This window comes from Eschscholzia californica, unplaced genomic scaffold (genome assembly GCF_041429995.1).
Source record: "Eschscholzia californica isolate CP2 unplaced genomic scaffold, dmEscCali1.0.p SCAF_5, whole genome shotgun sequence".
Taxonomy (NCBI): domain Eukaryota; kingdom Viridiplantae; phylum Streptophyta; class Magnoliopsida; order Ranunculales; family Papaveraceae; genus Eschscholzia; species Eschscholzia californica.
The window spans coordinates 26,077,014-26,100,130 of NW_028238472.1; the positions used below are offsets into that span (position 1 = coordinate 26,077,014).

At 39.9% G+C, this 23,117-nt stretch overlaps 1 protein-coding gene across 1 annotated transcript; it reads left to right on the forward strand.

The window, feature by feature from the left end:
* Window positions 1–12,344: 12,344 nt before the first annotated feature.
* Window positions 12,345–17,892, forward strand: LOC147538008 (uncharacterized). The gene is made up of 3 exons (XM_086642919.1): window positions 12,345–13,143; window positions 13,213–13,682; window positions 13,942–17,892. The coding sequence occupies exons 1-3, from the start codon at window positions 12,345–12,347 to the stop codon at window positions 17,890–17,892; spliced, it is 5,220 nt and encodes a 1,739-aa protein (XP_086499045.1).
* Window positions 17,893–23,117: the final 5,225 nt, after the last annotated feature.

A 23,117-nucleotide genomic window follows, 5' to 3' on the forward strand; every position in this document is an offset into this window, starting at 1 on the left:
CCTCCTTCCTCCTCCTGGTGGTGGAGATTCAGGTCCATTTGGGTCTGAGTCTCGACCGAAACAGAGAGCTCATGGTGAGGGGGAATCGGATAGGTGCTCTGAGAAGTCTAATGGTGAGTTCAAGATCCATTCGAGCTGGTCTGGTCTATTCCAGAAGAATGGTAGAGTTTCTCGTGAGAAAATGAATTTTGTGCCTCCTACAGTGATTAATGAGGAGGTAGTTCAGGTGATTTCTACAAAGGATTATGAGGAGGATATTCGACAGTGTGAGAATTGGTTGGTGGGTTCTTTAATTGGTAGACGATTGGATTTCATACTAGTACGTAACTCTTTACGTCGAATTTGGAAACCGAAGGGAGAGATGCACATCACTACTCAAGGTGAGTCTTCCTTTATTATTCGTTTTGATTTGGATGAAGATAGACAGAGAGTTCTTGAGCTGGAACCTATTTACATTGCTAGTCGATTATTTTTTGTGCGTCCATGGAAGTTGTTTATTGAGGAAGAGCTTGAGGAGATTGAATCTCTTCCAGTGTGGGTGTGTTTGAGGAGAGTCCCTGGTTTTCTATGGAATCGAAGAGGTCTAGCTCAGATAGTGAGCAATTTAGGGACTCCAATTATGTTGGACAGTCCTACAGAGCTTAAGACTAGAATGAGTTTTGCTAGGGTTCTTGTGGAGATAGGGAAGGAGAGTTCATTCCCTTCGACAATACCCCTGTTGGTGGATGGAGTGAGAAGAGTGGAAGTGCAAGTTGAGTATGCTTGGAAGCCGATGAAATGTGCAGGTTGTGGGTCTTTTGGCGACTCTATTGGTAAGTGCCTCAAAAGTGTTCGACCAAATGCCACACCATCTGAAGATAAGTTTGCTTGTCAGCAGCCTAAGAAGGATACTAGGCATAGTGTTAATGAGGTAGGGCAATCTAGTTCAGCAGCTAATATCCCCGTGAATGCTCCAGCTCGTGCTCAGGGCTTGGGACCTTCCATGGTTCCCCCTGCAAAGAGTTTGGGGCCAACTCGAGTACAGGTTCAGTCACCTGGTGTGCTGAACTTGGCAAAGGGTGTGAGGGGAGCTGGACAACCTGCTGGATTGAGCCTGATTGATGAAGTAATGGAGGATAACAGTGCTGGTTGGTCTGTTGTTACTAATAAGAGGAACAAGAAGGCTGGTCCTAATATTGGGTTAGTTTCTACTGGGTGTAATGAGGAGAATGAGATGGCTAAAGGGATCAAGAGACAGTGTGTGAGTGTGGGTAAGCTTGAGGATGATAAGCTTAAGGAGGATACCACAATTGAGGTGGGTATGTCTGGGGAGGAGTGTTTAAATGAAGATGTGGATGCTGAGTTGGAAGAGGAAGGGGTTCATGATGAGGATGGGGATGGAGTAGCTAATATGGTAGCCCTATTTACCAAAGGAGCTGAGGGTAGGATGGCAAAGCCAGGGTTGAGGGGTAGGGGTCCTTATAGGAATTTTAATGGTTAGTTTAGCTAGTTGGAATGTTAGGGGGCTGAATAATCCCCCTAGAATAAAGGATGTGAGGGATCTTGTTAGAACTAAGAAGTTGTCTATGGTGGGGTTGGTAGAGACTAGAGTAAAGGAGGTGAATAAGGTAGCTGTGCAGAGAAGTATTTGTCCCTTTTGGACTTTTTTAGATAACTATGAAGAGGATGATGGTGGGAGAATTTGGTTGGGATGGGACTCAAGGGTCTTGGATGTCCAGCTATTGTTTAAAACAGACCAAGTCCTTGCTGTTCAGGTGAGAATGTTGGATGGATGGGAGTGTTTGGTTGCTGTTGTGTATGGTAGGAACTCTAAAGAGATGAGGAAGAGTTTGTGGAAGGATATGATAGATCTTTGTGAGTCATTTGAGGCTCCTTGGATGTTTTTGGGTGATTTTAATTCTATAGTAAGTAGTGATGAGAAGATGGGTGGCCAGGTAGTGAGGACTAGCCAGTTTGAAGACTTGGCAGAGTGTTTACAGAGGACCAGTTTGTTTGATTGTGCTTTTTCTGGTTCTCTCTTTACTTGGTATAATGGGCAGGAGGGTGAGAATGGTATTTGGGCTAAGTTGGATAGAGTACTAATCTACATTGATTGGCTGGAATTTCCTGGGTCTAAGGTCTGTTTTGACTTACCCAGGTCTTCTGATCATGCTCCAGCCATTGTGAATCTTGATGATGTAGAGGTTAGGGGTAGGAAACCCTTTAAGTTCTTTAATTGCTGGTTGGAAGAGACTGGGTTTATTGAGATGATAGAAGAGGTTTGGCAAGGCAAGTTTGAGGGTAACCCTATGTTTAGATTTGTTTCTAAGCTCAAAGCTGTTAAGGGTTGCATTATTCAGTGGAAAAGGGGTAGGTTTAAGAATCTCCCTGATCAAGTTAGTGTTTCTAGGGATCATATGGAGAGGGTGCAGGGTCTTATACAGGGGGAGCCTTCTAATGTTGAATTGAGGAGGGTGGAGAGAGAAGCTGTAAAGAATTATGCTCATTTGGCCAATATGGAGGCAGCTATGCTTAAGCAGCAGGCTAGGGTCAAATGGCTTAACTTGGATGATGGAAATAACAGGTTCTTTCACAATACTATTAAGGAGAGGAAAGCTAGGAATTCTATTAAGCAGGTGGTGGGAGATGATGGAGTGATGGTGGAGGACCAGGATAGGGTGATTCAGGAATGTGTGAACTTTTATGAGAGAATGCTAGGGACTGAGGAGAGTGATGTGGAGGAGGATGCTATATTGGATTCCTTTCAGTTTCAACACCCCTTGGAGTAGGGTGAGAGCTTGGAATTGGTGAAGCCTGTTAGTAGAGATGAAGTTCTTCATGCCTTGTCTACAATTGGTTCTGAGAAGGCCCCAGGACCTGATGGTTTTTCATCTTATTTCTTTAAGAAGTGCTGGAGTATAGTGGGAGATGATTTTGTACTTGCTGTCCAAAACTTCTTCAAGTCTGGGAAGCTGCTGAAGGAGGTAAATTCCACTCTTGTTTCTCTTGTCCCTAAGATTCCTAATGCCTCTTCTCTTGGGGACTTTAGACCTATTTCTTGTTGCAATGTGATCTATAAATGTATTACTAAGATTCTAACTGAAAGGTTGAAGCTAGTTGTGTTTTCCATGGTGAGTGAGAACCAATCTGCTTTCATTTCTGGGAGGTGCATTCAAGACAACATCATGCTTGCTCATGAGATTGTGAGAAACTATACTCAGAAGAAGGGGATGGCTAGGTGTACAGTGAAAATAGATCTCAGGAAAGCCTATGACACTGTGAGGTGGTCTTCCTTGCTCAAGATTCTTAGAAAATTTCAATTGCCTGAGGTTTTTGTTAATTGGATTTTTGTTTGTGTTTCCACACCTAGCTACTCTATTGTTGTTAATGGGGGTGCTCATGGGTATTTTCATGGGAAAAGGGGATTGAGACAGGGTGACCCTATATCCCCTTATTTGTTTGTTATGGTGATGGAGGTGTTCTCAGCCTTGTTGCTCAAAGAGGAGAATGAGGGTAGATTCCACCTTCATCCCAAATGCAAAGACCCAAAAATTACTCACCTATGCTTTGCAGATGATTTGATGGTGCTTTTTAGAGGTAATGAAGAGTCTGCTTCAGCTCTTAATAGGGTGTTATTGAGCCTAAAGAAGGGTACTGGTCTTGGTGCTAACTGTCATAAGAGCTCCATGTTTTGGGATGGGTCTGATTGTAGGGAGAAAGAGCAAGTTCAGACTATGTTGGGGTTTCAATGGAGCTCTTTGCCAATTAGATATCTTGGTTTGCCTTTAGTTGCTAGCAGGCTTTCCTATAATGATTGTACTCCCCTCATCCATAAGATTCAAGGGAGGATTAAGTCTTGGAAAGCTAGGTTTCTGTCTTTTGCTGGGAGGTGCTTGTTGATAAAGGCAGTTCTTTGTAGTGTACTTATCTATTGGACAGCAGTGTTTGTGCTTCCTAAGAGGGTGTTTAGGGAGATTAATGCTCTATTCTTCATATTCCTATGGTCTGGGGTGGAGATGGGTGTCAAGAGGCCTACTATTAAGAGAGATGTTGTTTTCTTGCCTAAGGAGGAGGGAGGTTTAGGTATTAGAAGCATTGAAACTCTTAATGAGGCTATGAACCTCAGGCATGTTTGGGAGCTGGTGAGTGGTAAGAATTCTCTATGGGTTAAATGGGTCAAGAAGAATCTGGTGAAGGGGAAGAGTTTTTGGGTGATGGAGATACCTCATGACTGCTCCTGGTGTTGGAGAAGAATCCTAGGCAGTAGGGATAAAGCCATATCCATTATCTTTTATATGATAGGCAAGGGTGATAAAGTTCAGGTTTGGCTAGATGTATGGCATCCTAAGGGGCTTCTTTACTCTGATCTTAAGGATGGGATGTGGAAATTTCCTAATCACTTGAGACACTTATTGGATCCTATTCTAGGTTCCATGAAGAGTGTCTCTATAGGGAAGGTTGATGAAGATAGAGCTGTGTGGACAGTTAGCAGTAATGGGGAATTTAATGTGAAAGCTACTTATGACCATGTGAGACAGAGGTGTGCTGCTGTTGAATGACATAGGTTGGTATGGTCAGGGTGCTCTATCCCTAGACACTGTTTTATTGCTTGGGTGGCTATGCAGAGGGGGCTGAAGACAAACATGAAGTTGAATTCTTGGGGCTTTCTTGTTCAGAGGAGGAGTCATCTCTGTGGGACAGTAGATGAAACTGATTTTCATGTCTTATTTGAGTGTCCTTTCTCAGTTAGAGTTTGGAAGGGGTTCATGCTTCTGCTGGGTATTAGTCCTTGTGTGTTTGTTGATTGGGAGGCTGCTATCAGGTGGTGTATCATTAACTTTCAGGGAGATAAGTTCTGTAATAAGATGGGTAGAATGGTGTTTTCAGCTTTCATTTATCACATATGGAGGGAGAGAAATTTGAGAGCTTTTCAAAGTTGTAGTAGGAGTGAGGAGGTTGTGATTCTTATTATAAAGAAGGAGATGGTGATCAAAGTGATTTCTTGGGAATCAGAAGTTCGATGAAACTCGACGTGACGTCAAGTGCACGGAGAAAAAGACGAGGAGAGAGAAGGAGTGAGGAGGCGCGATTTTCTAGGGTTTGGATTTTGGTCTTTTTCCGTTAAGCTTGGGGCGGCGGCTACTGGTCGGAGCTCTTGGTTTCTGTTTTTGCTTTTTTGCCGATTGTCTTCTTCATGCCGACATCTCCTGTTTTATAGGATATGTTGGCTGGTAGGGAGATGAAAGCTCTTCTTCCTCCTCCTGGTGAGGGAGGCTCTGGTTCCTTTGGAACTGAGCTACCTTCGAAACAGGGGGTTTTTAGTGAGAAGGGATCGGGGTTCTCTGGAGCAGGTGGGAGCTCTACTTTTCGTTCTAATTGGGCTTCACTGTTTAATAGAAATGAGAGGGTGATTCGTGAGAAGATGGAGTTTGTTCTCCCTGAGGTGGTGAATGAAGAGAAAGTTCAGGTTATTTCGACTATGGATTTTCAAGAAGATATTAGGGAGTGTGAGAACTGGTTGGTGGGTTTTTTCATGGGAAGGAGGCTGGATTTTCTCCTTGTTCGAAATACCCTGAGAAGACTATGGAGACCAAAAGGTGAGATGCACATTACAACCCAGGGGGAGTCTGCTTTTATCATTCGCTTTGACCTTGAGGAAGATAGATGTAGAGTGTTGGAGATGGAACCTGTTTATATTGCTAACAGGTTATTTGTGGTTCGACCATGGAGATTATTCATTGAAGAAGAGATTGAAGAAATTGATTCTCTTCCTGTTTGGGTATGTTTGCGAAATGTTCCTGGTTTCTTATGGAATCGGAGAGGACTAGCACAGATTGTTAGCAATATTGGTACTCCCATAATGTTGGATGGTCTTACAGAGAGTAAATCTAGGATGTCTTTTGCGAGAGTGTTGGTGGAGGTTGGAAAGGAGTGTTCATTTCCACCTATCATTCCTTTGTTAATAGATGGTGTTAGGAGAGTGGAAGTTAAGGTGGAGTATGCCTGGAAACCATTGAAGTGTTCGTGTTGTGGTTCATTTGGTCATTCTGTTGGCAGATGCAGACTTAATGTTCGACATAATGTGCCAGAGAATGAGAAGAAGGATGAGAGAAAACAGAAGAAGGATGCAGCTGAGGGTAAATCAGAAACTACTAAAGAGTGGGTTCTTAGGAATAATTTTAGTGTTAAGAAGGTTGATAGCTCGGAAGGTGTGACTCTTAGTAAGGCTTCTTCTGCTAATGCTTCTGCTAATGCTCCTGCTCGTGCTCAGGATGGGAACCCCTCTGGGATCCCTCTTGCAAAGAGTGAGGTAGCCACTCGAGTCCATTCTCAGTCATCTAGTATGACTGAACTGGCAAAGAGTAAGAAGGGGCATCCTCAGACTTCAAGTTTTGGGTCCCTTGATGAGGTCATGGAAGACAATGTTGGCTGGGCAGTTGTTACTAACAAAAGGAATAAGAAGTTTGGAGCTACTAAGGGGTTAGCTGCTGCTACTTCTCTAGATGATAGTGAGGTGAATAAGGCTAAGAGACAGTGTGTACTGGATAATCACCTTATAGAGGCTCAGGCTAGGGCTGCTTTGAAGGTGGATAGTAGAGTGGCTTGTGCAGAGACTCTATTATCACCAAACCAAAAAAATGAAAAGGAAAGTGTTTTGCTTATGAAGAGGAGAGAGAAGCTCTAGAGCGGCGCGGTTTTTTATGGTTTTGTCTTGTGTTTTCCGGCAGGGGGCGGTGGTTGGTTGATTTCCGTGTTTGGTGGAGGGTTTTTTCTAGTGGTCTGGCAGCTGGGGAGCAACTGTTCTTGCTCCCTCTGATTTCAATGGAGGGAGAAGGAGATGATTTTACGAAGTTTGAGTATGGTTCGTCGGCTGATAATGGTGACTTTTCGAAGATGAACATGGATGATTCTTCCTCGAAGGGGCAGAGTAAGGATTCGAGTTGGGCATCTTTGTTTCGTCCAGATGACAAGAAATTTCGAGCTAAGTTAGATTATTCCCCTCCTCAACTCCGTAAAGAGGGTGAGCTACCTGAGATTAAGCTTGAGGATTTTGAGGAGGAGATTAGAGAATGTGAGAACTTGCTGATTGGGTCGTTTATAGGCCAAGGACTACCTTTTCCTCTGGTTCGTAGGGTTTTGACTTCGCGATGGAGGCCAAAAGGTGAGATGTTATTGACTGTCCATGGTGATGCTTCATTTATCATTCGATTTTCTTTGGAAGAAGATAGGCAAAGAATTTTGGAGATGGAGCCTCGCACATTGCTAATAGGCTGTTTTTTGTTCGTCCATGGAGTTTGTTCGTTGAAGATGACATTGCTTCCATGGAAACTCTACCAGTTTGGGTTTGTTTTAGAAATATTCCTATGTTTCTTTGGAATTCTAAGTGGTCATCCTTGATTGCTAGTCATTTAGGGAAGCCAATTATGATGGATGAACCGACTGCTAGAAGATCTAGGTTGGCTTATGCTCGTGCATGTATTGAGATTCCTAAGGAATTCCCTATGCCTGAGGTAATCTCTTTTGTTGTTAAGGATGCTAGGCAAATTAATATTAATGTCGAATATGCTTGGAAGCCATTAAAGTGTTCAGGTTGTGGTGTGTTTGGCCACTCTTTGGGTAAATGTAAAGAATCTGTTCGACATAATGTCCCAAAGGAGAGTAGGGGTGCCCCAGATGCTGATATGAAAGGAAATTATAAGAAGACTTCTTCTCCTGTTAATGTTTTTTTTTTGCATATATCAGCAGGTTTAAGGAAAACCTGAAACCAAAAGCAAAATAACTACACAATCATCAACAGAAAAAACCCATACAAGCCCCAACAACCCAACAAAAACATATGGTCCCATAAGAAGATTACAACCATAAAGACAAACATAAGAAGAAGAAAACCACCATCAAAAGAAACACTTCTTCATCTCTGTCTTATTCTAAGAAGACCCAATCTATCATCCATAGCAACAGCCTTCATAGCATCACTAAGGTCCCCTGCTGCAAGCTGCTCCATTCCTTCAGCTGTCCTAGCCTTAGACAATAAGTCAGCAAGTTGATTCACCTCTCTAAAAACATGATCAATACTGAAAGCACTAAATTTGGCTATGCTACATTTGATACTTCTCCAAACCTTCAAGGACTGCCAAGGAGGAACTGCATCAAGTTTGTTTACCAGCTCAAAAGCCCACTTAGAATCAGTAGCCACATGCACCTTATCAAAACCATAAGCCAAGGCAGTTGCCAAGCCAACATCAATGGCCTGCAGCTCATGATGAATGACACTGACAGGAGAAGTCCCTGCTTGAACAGCACACACAATCTCACCTGCAAAGTCCCTCAAGACACACCCAAAACCAGCCTGATCAGCACTATAAGAACCATCAGTGTTGATCAAGATAAACCCAGGCTTAGGAGCAATCCAGGAACAAGGAATGAGTTTAGGAAGCACAGCAGTCAAGTGAAGATTCCAATTTCTAGCAATAACATCCAATCTAGGATTACTAACAGTGCTACAGCTAAGACAATTCATTTTCATCCTCACCTCCTCAATGATTCTCACCAACAAGCCCTCCTGAGGTACACAAGAGCTAGAGAATACCCTTTTATTTCTCTCACACCAAATGTGATAGATGAAAGCATTAAAAGTCAATCTGCCTAGAATAGCTATTTTATCTTTACCACTAAACATCCTGACACACCAATCTATCATGGAGTCCCAGGAGTTACATGGCACCTGAATAAGAGCCAACATCCTAAGCAACTTCCTCCAAATGTCCTTAGAATAACTACAGGAGAAGAATAAATGAAAGTCATCTTCCTCCTCTTTAGAACATAGGGTGCAAGTAACATCAATATTAAGACCCCATTTGTAAAGTTTCAGCTTAGTCTTCACAGCCCTATGCAAAACAACCCAAGTAATGAAGCTATGCCTGGGGATATTATGACTAAACCAGACAAGAGAAGACCAAGAAACAGGAGGAGAAACCTCTCTCATGGCCTCATAAGTACTTTTCAAAGTGAAAGTACCCTTATCATTAGCTATCCAGACCCTAGAATCATCATAGCCATCAGCCACATCCACCTTATGCAAACTGTTTGCAATAGGACCCAAATAGATAGATTGCAGGAGAGAAAAAGTCCAATTACTATCAACCATACAGTCACTTACCTTAGCATTCAGGTGCAATATATTATCATATTTAAGCTGCTCAGGGAAGAAAGGTAGCAAAATGCCCATAGGGTGCCATGGATCCTTCCAAAACCAAGTATCCTTGCCATTGCCTATCATCACAGAGCAGAATTTCAGACCTTGCTGTCTATAATGCAAAATCCTGCGCCAGCACCATGAAGCATCACACTTCACAGACAGAGACCAAAAACAGTTATCCTTGATCAAATACTTTTGGACCCATTGAACCCAAAGAGTAGGTTTAAAGATAAATAACTCCCAAATATGTCTAAAAGTACAGGCAATATTTAAGGTTGCTAGGTCTCTCAAGTTGAGACCTCCCTCTTTAGTAGGGTGACAAATAATGGTCCAGCTGACAGAAGCACCCTTGGCAGACATGTCTGGACCATCCCACAAGAACCTCATAAAAATTCTATCTAGCTCATTGATCACCCTTTTAGGTAAAACAAATACACTGAACCAAAACAGAACCATACCATTAAGAACTGCTCTAATAAGAGTCAATCTCCCTGCATAAGATAAGAATCTCATCTTCCAAGACTGAATTCTACTCAAAACTTTATCAATAAGAGGCTGACAATCATTATAGCTAAGTCTAGAAGAAATGAGAGGAACTCCCAAATATCTAACAGGGAGGGAAGCACAAGCAAAACCCAAACAGTCCCTTAACCCATGAATCTTCTCTTCTGTCAAACCAGCTGAAAAAATAGAGCTTTTAGCTTTATTAACCTTCAGCCCAGTACACTCAGCAAACAAATCTAAGGCATGAGACAAAGCTCTAGCTGAGCCTAAATCTCCTTGCATAAAGACCATAAGGTCATCAGCAAAACTCAAGTGGGTAATCATAGGGTCTTTACATCTAGGATGAAGCAAGAATCTACCCTCAACAGCCTCAGTAACCAAAAGCACATTAAACACCTCCATAACCAAAACAAAGAGGTAGGGAGACATAGGGCAGCCTTGTCTAATGCCTCTCTGACCCTTAAGATAACCATAAGAACAACCATTGATCATGAATGAATATTTAGGAGAAGATATGCAGACATTAACCCATTGAATAAACTGCTTAGGAAATCCAAACTTATCCATAATTTTCAGAAGAGAAGACCACTCAATAGTATCATAAGCCTTTTGCAAATCAATCTTAATTGCACACCTAGCAGGACCTTTAGTCCTATGATAATTTCTAGTAAGTTCATGTGCCAAGAGGATATTATCTTGAATAGCTCTCCCAGAGATAAAGGCAGATTGACAAGGGCTAACAAGATGGCCTATAACATGCTTCATTCTAAGAGTCAAGATCTTGGTAATGCATTTATAGATGACATTACAACAAGAAATGGGTCTAAAGTCAGTCATTCTAGAAGCACCAGGAGTCTTAGGAACCAAGGAAACCAAGGTAGAATTTACCTCACCAAGCAATTTCCCAGTCTTGAAGAATCTAAATACAGCATTAACCACATCATCACCCACCACTTTCCAACAGTCCTTAAAGAAATGGGCAGAAAAGCCATCAGGGCCAGGAGCTTTATCACTAGCAATGGTAGAGAGAGCAAAAACCACCTCTTCTCTGGTCACCATAGCAGTGAGAGCAGCAGCTTGATCAGAAGTAACTAGCCTGTCAAAAGAAATGGAATCAAGCAAAGTTAGCCCATTACTACTTAAAACAGAGGTACCAAACAGCCTAGTATAGAATCCCACACACTCATTAGCCACATCCTGAGGAAGCACCAGCTTAACACCCTCTTCATTATAAAGAAATGGGATATTATTCCTGGATCTCCTCTCTTTCATAGAATTATGAAAGAACTTGGTATTCTGATCCCCTAGATCAATCTTCTGCACCCTGGATTTCTGCCTGATCATTGACTCCTCCATTGTAGCAAGTTTGACATAAGAAGCAACAGCTTCCCTTTCCTGGCTCCTAATAGTTGAATCAAGAGGATCCAGTTGCAGTCTGGTTTGGAGAAGCTCCACAACCTGCTTAGCTTGGTCAACCTTAGCACCAAACCCAGCAAATTTTACCTTTTTCCACTTCACCAGAGCCTTCTTGACATTCTTAAGTCTGCTCACAACTTGGAACATAGGATTCCCACATACTGGCAAGGCCCAAGCCTTCTTAACAATCTCTTGAAACTCATCCTCAAGAGACCAAGCATTAAAGAATTTGAAAGGCCTAGGACCTGTGCTCATCCCCTCAAATAAAGAAAGAACAAAAGAAGAGTGATCAGAAACTAAAGGATTAAAAAACTCTGTCTTAGCATTAGGATATAGGCCAGTCCACTCAATGTTAACCAAGACCCTGTCCAATTTCTCAGCCACAGCACCCTCACCAACTTGTTTATTAGACCAAGTAAATTCACATCCAGAGTAGGCACAATCAAAAAGATTAGCACCATGGACAAAGTTCCTGAAATCAGCCAAACCCCCTTCTCTCACATTGGCACCCCCTACTTTATCTTTGACCTCAAGGATTGTGTTGAAATCCCCCATAACCACCCAAGGGCAAGAGTATAACTCTCTAAGATTAAGCAAAGAACTCCAAAGAACCCTTCTAATCACAGCATCATTACTAGCATACACAAAGCTAATAAGAAAGACCTTACCATCAACAAAAGTAGCCATAACAGAGATATGCTGAGCATTCATGTTAATAACCTGCAAAGACACAACAGAAGAGTCCCAAAGAACCCATATTCTGCCTGCACTATCAAAATCATAATTATTAATCCAATTCCAAGTAGGAAGCAACCTCCTCCTCACCATTTCACTCCTACCTACATCAATATGAGTTTCAAAAAGACCACACAAGCACAAATTACTATTCCTAACAAATTTTGTAACCTCCCCAGCTCTAGTAGGGATATTCATCCCCCTTACATTCCAACCTCCAATATGAATCATTTAATCACATGAGAAGACCCTTTCCTAGGCTTAGGGTCCCTAGCCTCATTCAAAATTTTGGTCTCAAAGGCCAAAACATTATTACCAACAAGATTAGGCTGAGAACATGACAACTTACCCCTGTCACAATTTTATTCGAAAAAACAAGAGAGAGAAAGTCCCGGGTGGTGTTTCCTAGGGTTTGGCGGCGCCGCTTCCTGTTCTCCTTTCTTCCCCGGTTTTCTTGGATCGTTTTCTGTCCGAGTGTTTCCCTGTAGCTGGCTTTTCTTTTTCGAGAGAAATGTTAGCTGATAGGGAGACAAAGCTTCTCCTCCCTCCTCCTGGTGGTGGAGGTTCAAATTCTTCGAGATTTGAATCTCTGCCAAAACAGAGTGGTTATGGTGGGGAGTCCTCGGATCAACCTGGTGATTCATCTGAACAGAAGGAAGATTCTAGTTGGGCATCACTCTTTTGTTCTGACGAGAGGAGATGCCGGACGAAGCTTGCGTACTCTCCACCTCCGACTATTAATATTGGTGATCCTCCTGAGATTGTGTTGGAAGATTTTGAAGATGAAATTCGTGATTGCGAGAACTTATTAATTGGTTCTTTTGTAGGAGTAAGAATGCCTTTTCCTTTGGTTCGTCGAGTGTTAACTGATAAATGGAAGCCTAAGGGTAATATGTTCTTGACTGTTCATGGAGAGGCAGCTTATATCATTCGGTTTGATTTAGAAGAGGATAGGCAGAGGGTGTTAGAGATGGAACCTCTGTATATCTCTAACAGGTTATTCTTCGTTCGTCCATGGAGTTTATTCATCGAGGATGATATTGCAGCTATGGAAACGTTACCAGTCTGGGTATGCTTTCGTAACGTTCCTATGTTCTTATGGAATCCCAAGGGGTTGGCTCTGATTGCTAGTCAAATAGGGAAACCGATCATGTTAGATGAACCAACTGCTAAGAAATCCAGGTTAGCCTATGCTCGTGTTTGTATTGAAATTTCGAAAGAGTGTTTGATGCCTGAGCTCTTATCTTTTGTGGTTAAGGATCATAGGAAAATAGACATTCGTGTCGAATATGCTTGGAAACCTCTTAAATGTTCAGGGTGTGGAGCTTTTGGACATTCTGTAGGAAAGTGTTGAACAACTGCTCGACAAAATGCCCCAGTGAGACCTCCTGGTAATGGTGCTAATGATAAGCCTGGAACAGGGAAGGTAGGGGTGCAACCTTGTGCCCCAGCTCGTGCTCAGGGTGTGGAGCCTAATAAGACTCCCCCTGCTAAGAGTAGCAACTCTAATACCTTTGCTTGTGCTCAAGAAGAGACCTCTTTAGGGGTTTCTCTTGCAAAAAGTGAGGATGGAGTTGCATCCTGTTCAGTCATTAATGATGATACTTCAATGGATCCTGAATGGACAGAGGTTAGGAGATCTAAGAAGAACAAGTTTCTTGATGGAGCTCGAAGGCTTGTAGCTCCTTCATTCATTGAAGACAGGGGGGTTAGTAAGTCAGTTAAGAGACTTTGTGTGGTGGACTCTTGTGTTGAGGGTGATGCTATGGAGGTTAGTAAAGCCTCTGAGGGGCAGAGAGGTGTGGCAACAAAAGTTGCTTTATTTGGAGGGGGTCAATCAGGTGCCCAGGTGGGTTTGAAAGGAAGGGGTCCAATTAGGATTCTTAATGATTAGCTTTGGTTTTTGGAATGTGAGAGGGTTAAATGACTCTCTCAAGGTTAGAGAGGTAGTGAAATTCATTAGAAATAATAAGTTAGGTATGTGCAGTGTTCTGGAAACTCATGTGGCTGAAGCTAAGAAGGATAAGGTGTTTCAAAGTCTAATGCCTTCTTGGAATTGGTTACACAATTATGATTGTGATAAGTTTGGAAGAGTGTGGCTGATCTAGGATGCTGGTCAGTTTTCTGTTACTTTTGTGTCTATGTCTGATCAAAGTATAACTGTTAGAGTAGAGTTAAAAGATGGTAGGTTCTTTATGCTTTCTTGTATCTATGCTAAAAATCTTTTAGTAGATAGAAGGACTCTTTGGACTGAGTTGAGTAGTGTTTCTCTTGATTTCTCATGCCCTTGGCTTATTATGGGAGATTTCAATACCTTTTTAAAGGAGGATGAGAAGTTGGGTGGGGCTAATATCAAACCTAGTGAGCTGCTTGATTTTCAATTGTTTGTTAGAGATTCTCAGCTGTTTGATTGTCCTTTTAGTGGATGTTTTCATACCTGGTCTAATTTACAATCAGGTGATAGATGTATTACTCAGAAGCTTGACAGGGTGTTAGTGAATATTGAGTGGGTTCAAGATTTTTGTTCTGCTAGAGCTGAGTTTCTTAATAGAGGAATCTCTGATCACTCCCCTTGTGTTATTAGTCTTTTTGAGGATAGTGGTGTGGGTCCTAGACCTTTCAAGTTTTTCAATTGCTGGACTGAGGAGGAAGGATTCATGAAGCTAGTGGATAAGGCTTGGAGCATTAAGGTTACTGGTAACCCTATGTTTAGGTTGGTTTGCAAGTTGAAGAGAGTGAAAGCAGATCTTTTATTGTGGAAGAAACAGAGGTTTAGGGATTATTCTCTTCAAGTGCAGGAAGCTAGGCAGGAAATGGAGGTGTTACAAACTAAACTTCAAGCTACACCACTTTGTGAGAATACTAGAGTTGCTGAGAGGAAAGCTGTAGCTTTATTTTCTGCTAAAGCTAGAATGGAAGAGTCTATGTTAAAGCAGAAGTCTAGAGTGCAAAAGATTGACCTTGGTGATAGTAATACTAAGTTTTTTCATGCATCTCTAAGGGAAAGAAGATCTAGGAATAATATTCCTTTTCTTTATAACCTTGCTAATGATAAGATTGTCCAACCTGATTTAATTGCTGCTGAATGTGTTGAGTATTATCAAAACTTGTTTGGTGTTTCAGCTTTTCAGGGAGGGACTTCTGATTTTTTGAAGCAGATGGAGTTTAGTTCTGTGCTGGATATGCAGGATGCTGAACAACTGGTGAGAGGAGTCACTAGAGAGGAGGTTGTTCATGCTTTATCCACTATTGGTTCAGATAAATCACCAGGCCCTGATGGTTTTACTGCTCATTTCTTTAAGTCTTGTTGGAATATTGTTGGGGATGATTTGACCAAAGCTGTGATGAGGTTCTTTTCTTCTGGTAAGCTTTTAGGTGAAGTCAACTCTACTTTGGTCACTTTGGTTCCTAAGTCTAAAGATTCTTCTAAGGTCAGTGAATTTAGACCTATCTCCTGTTGCAATGTTATATATAAATGCATCTCTAAGATTCTTACTTTAAGGATGAAGGATTGCATTTCTAAGTTGGTTAGCCCTTGTCAATCTGGGTTCATATCAGGTAGATGTATTCAAGATAACATTCTTTTGGCTCATGAATTAGCCAGGGACTATCACAAAACATTGGGCCCCTCTAGGTGTGCTTTCAAGATTGATTTGCAAAAAGCATATGATACCATAGAGTGGGATGCCTTGATGTTGGTAATGGAGAGAATGGGGTTTCCTTCTGTATTCAGGAAGTGGGTGTATTCTTGTATTGCATCTTCAAGGTTTTCTATAATGGTTAATGGAAGTTCTTGTGGTTATTTCAAGGGTAAGAGGGGAATTAGACAAGGTTGTCCTATGTCCTCTTACCTATTTGTTCTTGTGATGGAAGTTTTCAATTTGTTACTGTTGGATATGGTGAAGAATGGAAGGTTTCATGTGCATCCTAAGTGCTCTAAGCCTTTGATTACTCATCTTGCTTTTGCAGATGATGTCCTTGTCTTCTCCAAAGGTGATATTGATTCAGCTCTAGCTTTAGCTGAGGTGCTGGAGGTGTTTTATAGGTGCACTGGTTTGATGGTTAACAAAAGAAAGAGTTCTATGTTCTTAGCTGGTGTTCCTGATGATATTGGAAGTGCTTTAATTGAATGTCTTGGTTTTTCTCAAGCTGCTCTTCCAGTTAGGTATCTTGGGGTGCCTCTTATTTCCTCTAGACTCAAGTATTCTGATTGTTTGTCTTTGCTTGATAGAGTTACTGCTAGAATTCACTCTTGGAAAGCTAAATTTTTGTCTTTTGCTGGGAGGCTCACTATTATCAAGTCTATTTTTCAAGGCATGGTTCTCTTTTGGCTTAGTGTGTTTGATCTTCCTAAAAGAGTCCTTAAGGAGCTGCAATCTTTATTCAATAAGTTTTTGTGGACAGGGTCAGATACTAGTCTGAAGAAAGCTGCAGTTGGTTGGGTTCATGTGTGTTTTCCTTTTGCAGAAGGAGGGCTAGGCATCAGGGATTTGAGGGTCTTGAATGTGTCTTGCTGTCTTAGGCATATTTGGGACATTTTTTGTGATAAGGATACTTTATGGGTTCAATGGGTGCAGGTCAATTTGATTAAAAAGAAGAATTTTTGGACCATGGCAGTGCCCAGCAATGCATCTTGGATTTGGAGAAGGCTTCTTCATATCAGAGAGGTTGGAGCTCAATTTGCTTTTCATGTCATAGGTAATGGTGAGTCTACTAAGTTTTGGTTTGATAATTGGCATCCCCTGGGTCCTCTATCTAAGTTCTTTACTCAGATGTTCAGATATGATAGTACTCTCCACATTAACATCAGTGTTAGTTCCTGTATTAGGAATGGTGTTTGGCACATCCCTTCCCATCTTGCTGTTTTTATTCCTTCTATCCTTGATGGGCTGAATGGAGTTCTTATTGATACTTCTAGGGAGGACTTGAAGGTTTGGAAGGTTAGTGAAAAAGGAGAGTTCACTCTGAAAAGTACATATGAAGCTTTGAGAATGACAAGGGTTGCCACTTCATGGCATAAGCTAGTGTGGTTTGCTCATCATATTCCTAGGCAGAGTTTCATTGCTTGGGTTGCTCTTAGAGGAGGACTTAAAACTAAATGCAAGCTTCTCTTTTGGGGTATAGAAGTGGATCCTTGTTGTTTGTTATGTAATAAGGAGAGTGAAGATGAGTTACATCTGTTTTTTCACTGTCCTTATTCTAAGTTTATATGGGACACCATTCTTCATATGCTCGGATTGATAAAGATTTCTAAGGTTGATTGGGATAAGGAGATTGAGTGGTGTATTAAAATGTTTCAAGGCAGGGAGGGTACTGGGCTGTTAGGCAGGTTAGCTTTCAATGCTATCTTTTATCATTTATGGTGGGAAAGGAACAAGAGGTTTCATGATAACAGTTGTCAAAGCAAAGAGGAAGTATTAGCTCTTATTATTCAGGACATTAGAATGAAAGTGTTGGGTTCTCAAGTGACACTTTCTGATTGTATCAAGAATAGGAAGTTAGCTAGTGTTTGGAATGTTGATATTCAGTTCTCTTCTAAGTCCCCTGTGCGTTGTGAGTGGCAAAAGCCTGAGCCTGGGCTGATCCTTATTAATACTGATGGTGCCTACTCTTCAGCTGGTGGGGGATATGGGTGTGTTATTCGAAATCATCAGGGCTCTATTATAGCTGCAGCTAGAGGGAGATCTCTTCCTATTTCAGTGTTGTGGCATGAACTTCAAGGCATAGAGGTTGGTTTAAGGCTTGCCAGAGATCTTCAATTGCCTAGGGTGAGCATAGCTACTGATTCCATGAACTCTTATACTTTGCTTAGCTCGAATAGGCTGGTTCCTCCTTGGAGAGTAGTGTTTCTTTATCAGAAGATTAAGCAGCTTATGAGTGGGTTTACTTCCTGCACCATTCATCATGTCTTTAGGGAAACCAATCGAGTTGCAGATTGGCTTTCTAAGCATTGGCCGGATGCTGAGGAGGAAGTGCTGCTTCCTGGTTCTTTGGATCCCAAGTTGGAGCAGCTTATTGATGAAGACAAGTGTGGTACCGTTTATACTAGATGTATATGATGAGTGATAATTCTGTTTTGATGTCTTTTTTGGGTATGGGACTTTATGTCCTTATGATGTCTTTTCTTTTGGTGCTCTTTTTTGTTTCCATGTTAAGGTTCTGGGGTGGGCTTGCTCCGACTGGCGTCGGCTAGGTTGTTTAGTTTTTCTTTGTTTTTCGGCCTGGCGCCTTTAGCCTGCTTATCAATGCAAAAAAAAAAAAAAAAAAAAAAGAAATTGAACTTGAATGTGAATATTGTTTCATCAATAATTAAAGAAAGTATTATACACTTGTCGTTAGGGATGCTTAAGAAATGGAACTATAATATGGTATATCATATTTATTTATCAATAATCGAAGAAGGAATATACATTTGTGATTTGTCGATAGTGATGCTTTAGAAATGATTTTTTAATGTGCTACATACCATATCGTTCCATCAATTTTCAAGGGAAGAATTATACATTTTGCGGTTGTGATGCTTAAGAATTGAATCTTTTACATGGTATACCACAATGTTCCATCAATATTTGAGGGAAGGATTATACATTTGTCGGTTTCAGTGCTTAAGAAATGGAACTTTAATGTGGTGTACCATTACAATATATTTTCTGCAATAATCGAGGGAAAGATTATACATTTGTCGGTTGTGATGCTTAAGAAATTGAACTTTAATGTGGTATACCAATGCAATAAATTTTCGTCAATAATCGAGGGGAAAATTATACATTTGTCGGTTTTGATGCTTAAGAAATTGAACTTTAATGTGGTTTACCATATATTTCCATCAATAATCGAGGGAAAGATTTTACGTACCTGTGTAGTGATGTCGAAGAAACAAAACTCTAACGTGGTATACCATATTATTCCATTGAAGTTGGGGGAAGGATTATATAATTGTGGTTGTGATGCTTAAGAAATGAAATTTTAATGTGGTATACCATATATTTTCATCAAAATAACCGATTGAAGGAGACCATGTCATGGAGGTTGGTCAATGGTTCTTAGCCCATCAGATATTCTAGAAATGTATAATCTTGGGGATGTTGGTCATTCATCATCCTAATGGACTTTCTTTTTTGTCACTAAGTCAATATGATTCAGAAAAAGAATCAACATTCTTAAAGGCTGGAAATTCAGCTTATTGGTGTAAAAACGAAACAGTTTTCTCCTTCAGTATATAGAATGTATTAGACTATAAAAGGTTTAATGGATAAGCAAATAATTGTCTGTTTCTAGAGTAAGATCATGACTTCGAAAATAGTTTTAGATCTAGGAATCTAAATTGATTCCTCTAATAGGTAACCAAATAAATATTTGTTTTGGTGACTCGAGAAGCAACGCTTCGAAAATAGTTTTAGATCTCCTCTCTTGATGTTGACGAAAAACTGCTTAGGAGAAAAAAAGGTTAGTTAATTTTGGCCAGATTGTTTGATATACGTTACAACTTGAGCATAATTTTGATTGACTTGTCCTTAATACTAATAATATAGACTGTAAACTTGACATGTATTTTTAGTTATTAATCGGTTGATGGCTTAAACAGGAGTAGTAAGCAATTTAGTTTGCACTTGAAAAGTTCAAAAGCATTGACAAGGCTGCAAAGATGCCAGTACTAGAATCAGTTTGTTTTCAGCTTTTGTAGATGGAAATTTTAATAAAATCGAAGAGTTCATCTGCTTTTGCATGGCAAAAAAGGTGAGCTTCTTGTGCAGGTAATTTTGGGTATGTTTGTCATATCTTGAGTGCCTGTCCTAGTTAAAAATAAAGGGCATGTTATATCTTCAGATATCTACTCTAGACTCTCTATCAGGAGGTTTGCATTAAAAGTTGAAAGTTAGAATCGGAAATCATTTTGCCACCATGTTTCGTAAGAGAAGAACAAACTAGTCGAGATGGGTAATAATCTACTAAAATCGTGAAATGTTCAATTTTGTAGCTCTTAACTGTTAAACAATGTCCACTATGTTGCATTATAATACCTAGATCCTTATACAAGGATGATTCTAACTAACATATTGTTAGTGTGGATGACAACTTCAATCATTATGGATGATCCCCTTAAACAAGCACAAGTTTCTCGCACGATGTCAATTTTATTACAGAGACCCCTAAGTCACAAGCTTATCAGGTATCTGCATTCATATTCAGGAGCTGCTAAATATGCTAGCTCAAAGCTGGGAGGTCACTTATTGGTTTTTAAATTAAGAGCAATTCTCTCCTATAGTAGAGAATGTAATGGACTACAAAACGTTCCATGGGCGACCAGTTTACGATTCATTTTATAGTTTCACATAAAATCAAATTTTGAACTCTCGTATGTAAATGGGTCTGCCGTACAAGTAATTAGATAAAAATTATTTCGATGGCAAGAAATAACCTTGCATTTTGGCCTTGTAAAATTGTCTTGTTTGTTGACGTGGAAGAAAAAAGCAGTGATAAAGAAATAAGGTCCGCTAGTTTTGTCCGAATTGCTTGATTTTTGTAACAATCTAACTTCGTATAACCCTGCACCTCTTTATACGGATATAAACTAGGTTCCTTCTATTAGGAGTTGAATTTAAGGGGTCACGATTTGTTTGTCCCGGTACATTTGTGGGCCTCGGACACCGAAAGCTTTATGAGGACTCAGGTGTAAAAGTTCACCTAAGTTGTAGTCTCTGTAGCAGTTATTCATTGGTTAACTGCTTCAATCGGAATCGGCAATTTAGTTTGCACTTGAAAGATTTAGGAGAAATTTCATGACATCTTTGTAGATTTTCTTCTGGACTTTTGCTGCAAAGTTTCAAATTTGGATCTGTGTTTTCAAGTTTCATAGTTGGAATGTTTTGTATCGTGATTGATTAGTTACTTTTTATGAGAACCCAAATGCTTTTCTGATATCTGCATAGCTAAATTAGATTTGCAGCTGAGAACATTAGAGTAATACTATATTTTAACCTGTAATTCAAATAGTTCTACCAGTGGTTATTGATGCTTATATTATGATCATGGACAATACCCTACCATCAGTAATTGTGGAATGCCTAACAAGTTTGTTTCGGATAAGTAAAAGATATATTACAGAATAGCAGTAAAGATCACACATTTGTCTTCTTCAGTTAAAAAACATTTTTGAAATCTGAAGAGAATCAGTTCGTACAATAGTTCTACAAGAGCATCTGTGAGGGGTTTGCATCTTAAGTTCGGAATTAGAACTGGAGTTTAGTTCGTTGTTAAGCCAATCTGATTCGTAAACACAATAATTGCTTCAATCATTTACAATGATCATTCCAGACAAGAACAAGCTTAGCGTCTAATATCTCTTCTATAATGGATTTTTTTTGTGTTAGTCTTCAAGAAGGATTCACTGAATTAAGTTCTCTCAGGCCTGGGAAATTAGATTTTGGTATTCACGGCGCAATTAATCTCTCTTAGATTAGAGAATAAATTAGACTGTACGATAAAAGGCTTCATGAATAAACTCCATATTTATTGATTTCAATTTTATTGTTGTCTCGTGTTTTAACATTGAGATTTGACATCGAAATCAGATTTTGACCTTGAGATGTAAATTGATTTCTCTTAAGGTAATCAAGCAAAAATCTGTTTTTCCCAATGGCGAGAGGAAATCATGCCAGCCTAGTGTTTACTTTCTTTTTCGTTTTCGAACAAAAAAAACAGTGAAGGAGAAAGAAGGCTAGTCAATTCCCGCAGATTGCTTGATTTACATTACAATTTAGAAGTACTTTTAGTTTTTGATTGACTTTTCCTCAATAGTCTATTTGGCATTTATAGTTTGCATTTGCACTTGAAAATATGCAGAGAATTGTCCAGGCTGCAGAGATGCAAATACTGGAATCAGTTTGTTTTTCAGTTTTCATAGCTTGAATTTTCAAGAAGATCAGTGAGTTCAACTTGCATTGTCAACGAGAACTACGAAGATTAATTTTCTTATTTGAATACCAAGATGTTGAAGATGATTATTGAGGTGAAAGAGGGAGAGAGGAAGGCTAGAAAGGTGAGTTCTCCTTCTAGTTGAATCGTATTACCTAAATAAGTTCATATTAATGGTACAGTATCTGCAGCTTGTTTCTCACGTCACTACTAGTTAAATAATATCGATAGTGCATGTTGTATCGAAGAAATAATGTGTTCCAGTTTTTTTTCAATTGCTTGAGGTTAATACATGCCTGGGGATATTGGTAATTCATCACTCATAAAATAAATGGTCTGGCCTATAAGTTTCTCCTCAGGAAACTCCACTACGAGGTTTGCTCATAAGTTTGGAAGTTTGAATCGAAATTTATTTCGTCACCAAGCCATTCTGATTTGTAAATAGCAGAACTAATTGCTCGAAACGGGTAATGATCTATTTAGATCGTGAATATAAGAATTATACTAGCTCTAAGCCTCTAGCTGCTTAACAATAATATGTTACATTGCGATAGCTGGCCCTTATACTGAGACTACCCTAACTAAATATTTTTTCTGTAAACGACATGCTTCAATCACTTGTGGTAATCCTTCCAAACAAGCACAAGCTTATTGCCTAAGGTCTCTTTGATTGCAGGTCGCAAAGCTTATCTAGGTGTATGCAATCACATTAGTGGATGAAGTTGGCTTCTTCTTTTTAAATTCTACTTTTAGAGATAATTATCGCAAAATCCATTTTGATTATTTGCTGTTTTGTGTTTCTCAAAATTTATTAACTCTACTTTATTGTTTCAACTAGATTTCTAGTAAGAGGGCAGGGTTTCAGCCTTAAGGTTGTTTTTTCCGAATCCTTCGCAGTCGTGGTCACCGGGAAGCCTTATCTAGATTGCATCTGCATAGATCGGCAAATAAAATCAGTGAGACTTGGGTGTAAAAATTCACCCAAGTTGTAGTCAACACTAATAACTTGAAATGTTGACCAGACATCTAATGCCTACTTGCAGTTATTCATCAATTTACCGCTTGAACAAGAATGTTCGATCTCAGTTTGCTCTTGATAGATTGAGTGTAATTGACAGAGAATCTTCGTAGAATTGACAAAGCATCCAATTTATTAACTATACTCTTATTTGTTAGTTTTTCAATTTTATAGTTAGATTTCTTATGGCGTAATAGATTAGTTATTTCTAAAGAAAATGTGAAGAGTTCATATAACATTTGACAGATATGATGCTTTTCTGATATTGAATTGCAGGATAACATGATTATTGAGGTGAAGGAGGGAATAAATTGGATGGTTAAAAAGGCGAGCTTCGTTTAAAAATATACA

Bases quoted from the DNA above. Each gene is read 5' to 3' on its own strand.
- LOC147538008 (XM_086642919.1), top strand. From the start codon at position 12,345: ATGTTAGCTGATAGGGAGACAAAGCTTCTCCTCCCTCCTCCTGGTGGT. The intron at 13,144-13,212 runs GTTCAGGGTGTG...AAAATGCCCCAG, and splicing joins TGCTTGGAAACCTCTTAAAT to TGAGACCTCCTGGTAATGGT. The intron at 13,683-13,941 runs GTGGGTTTGAAA...TGGCTGATCTAG, and splicing joins GGGGTCAATCAGGTGCCCAG to GATGCTGGTCAGTTTTCTGT.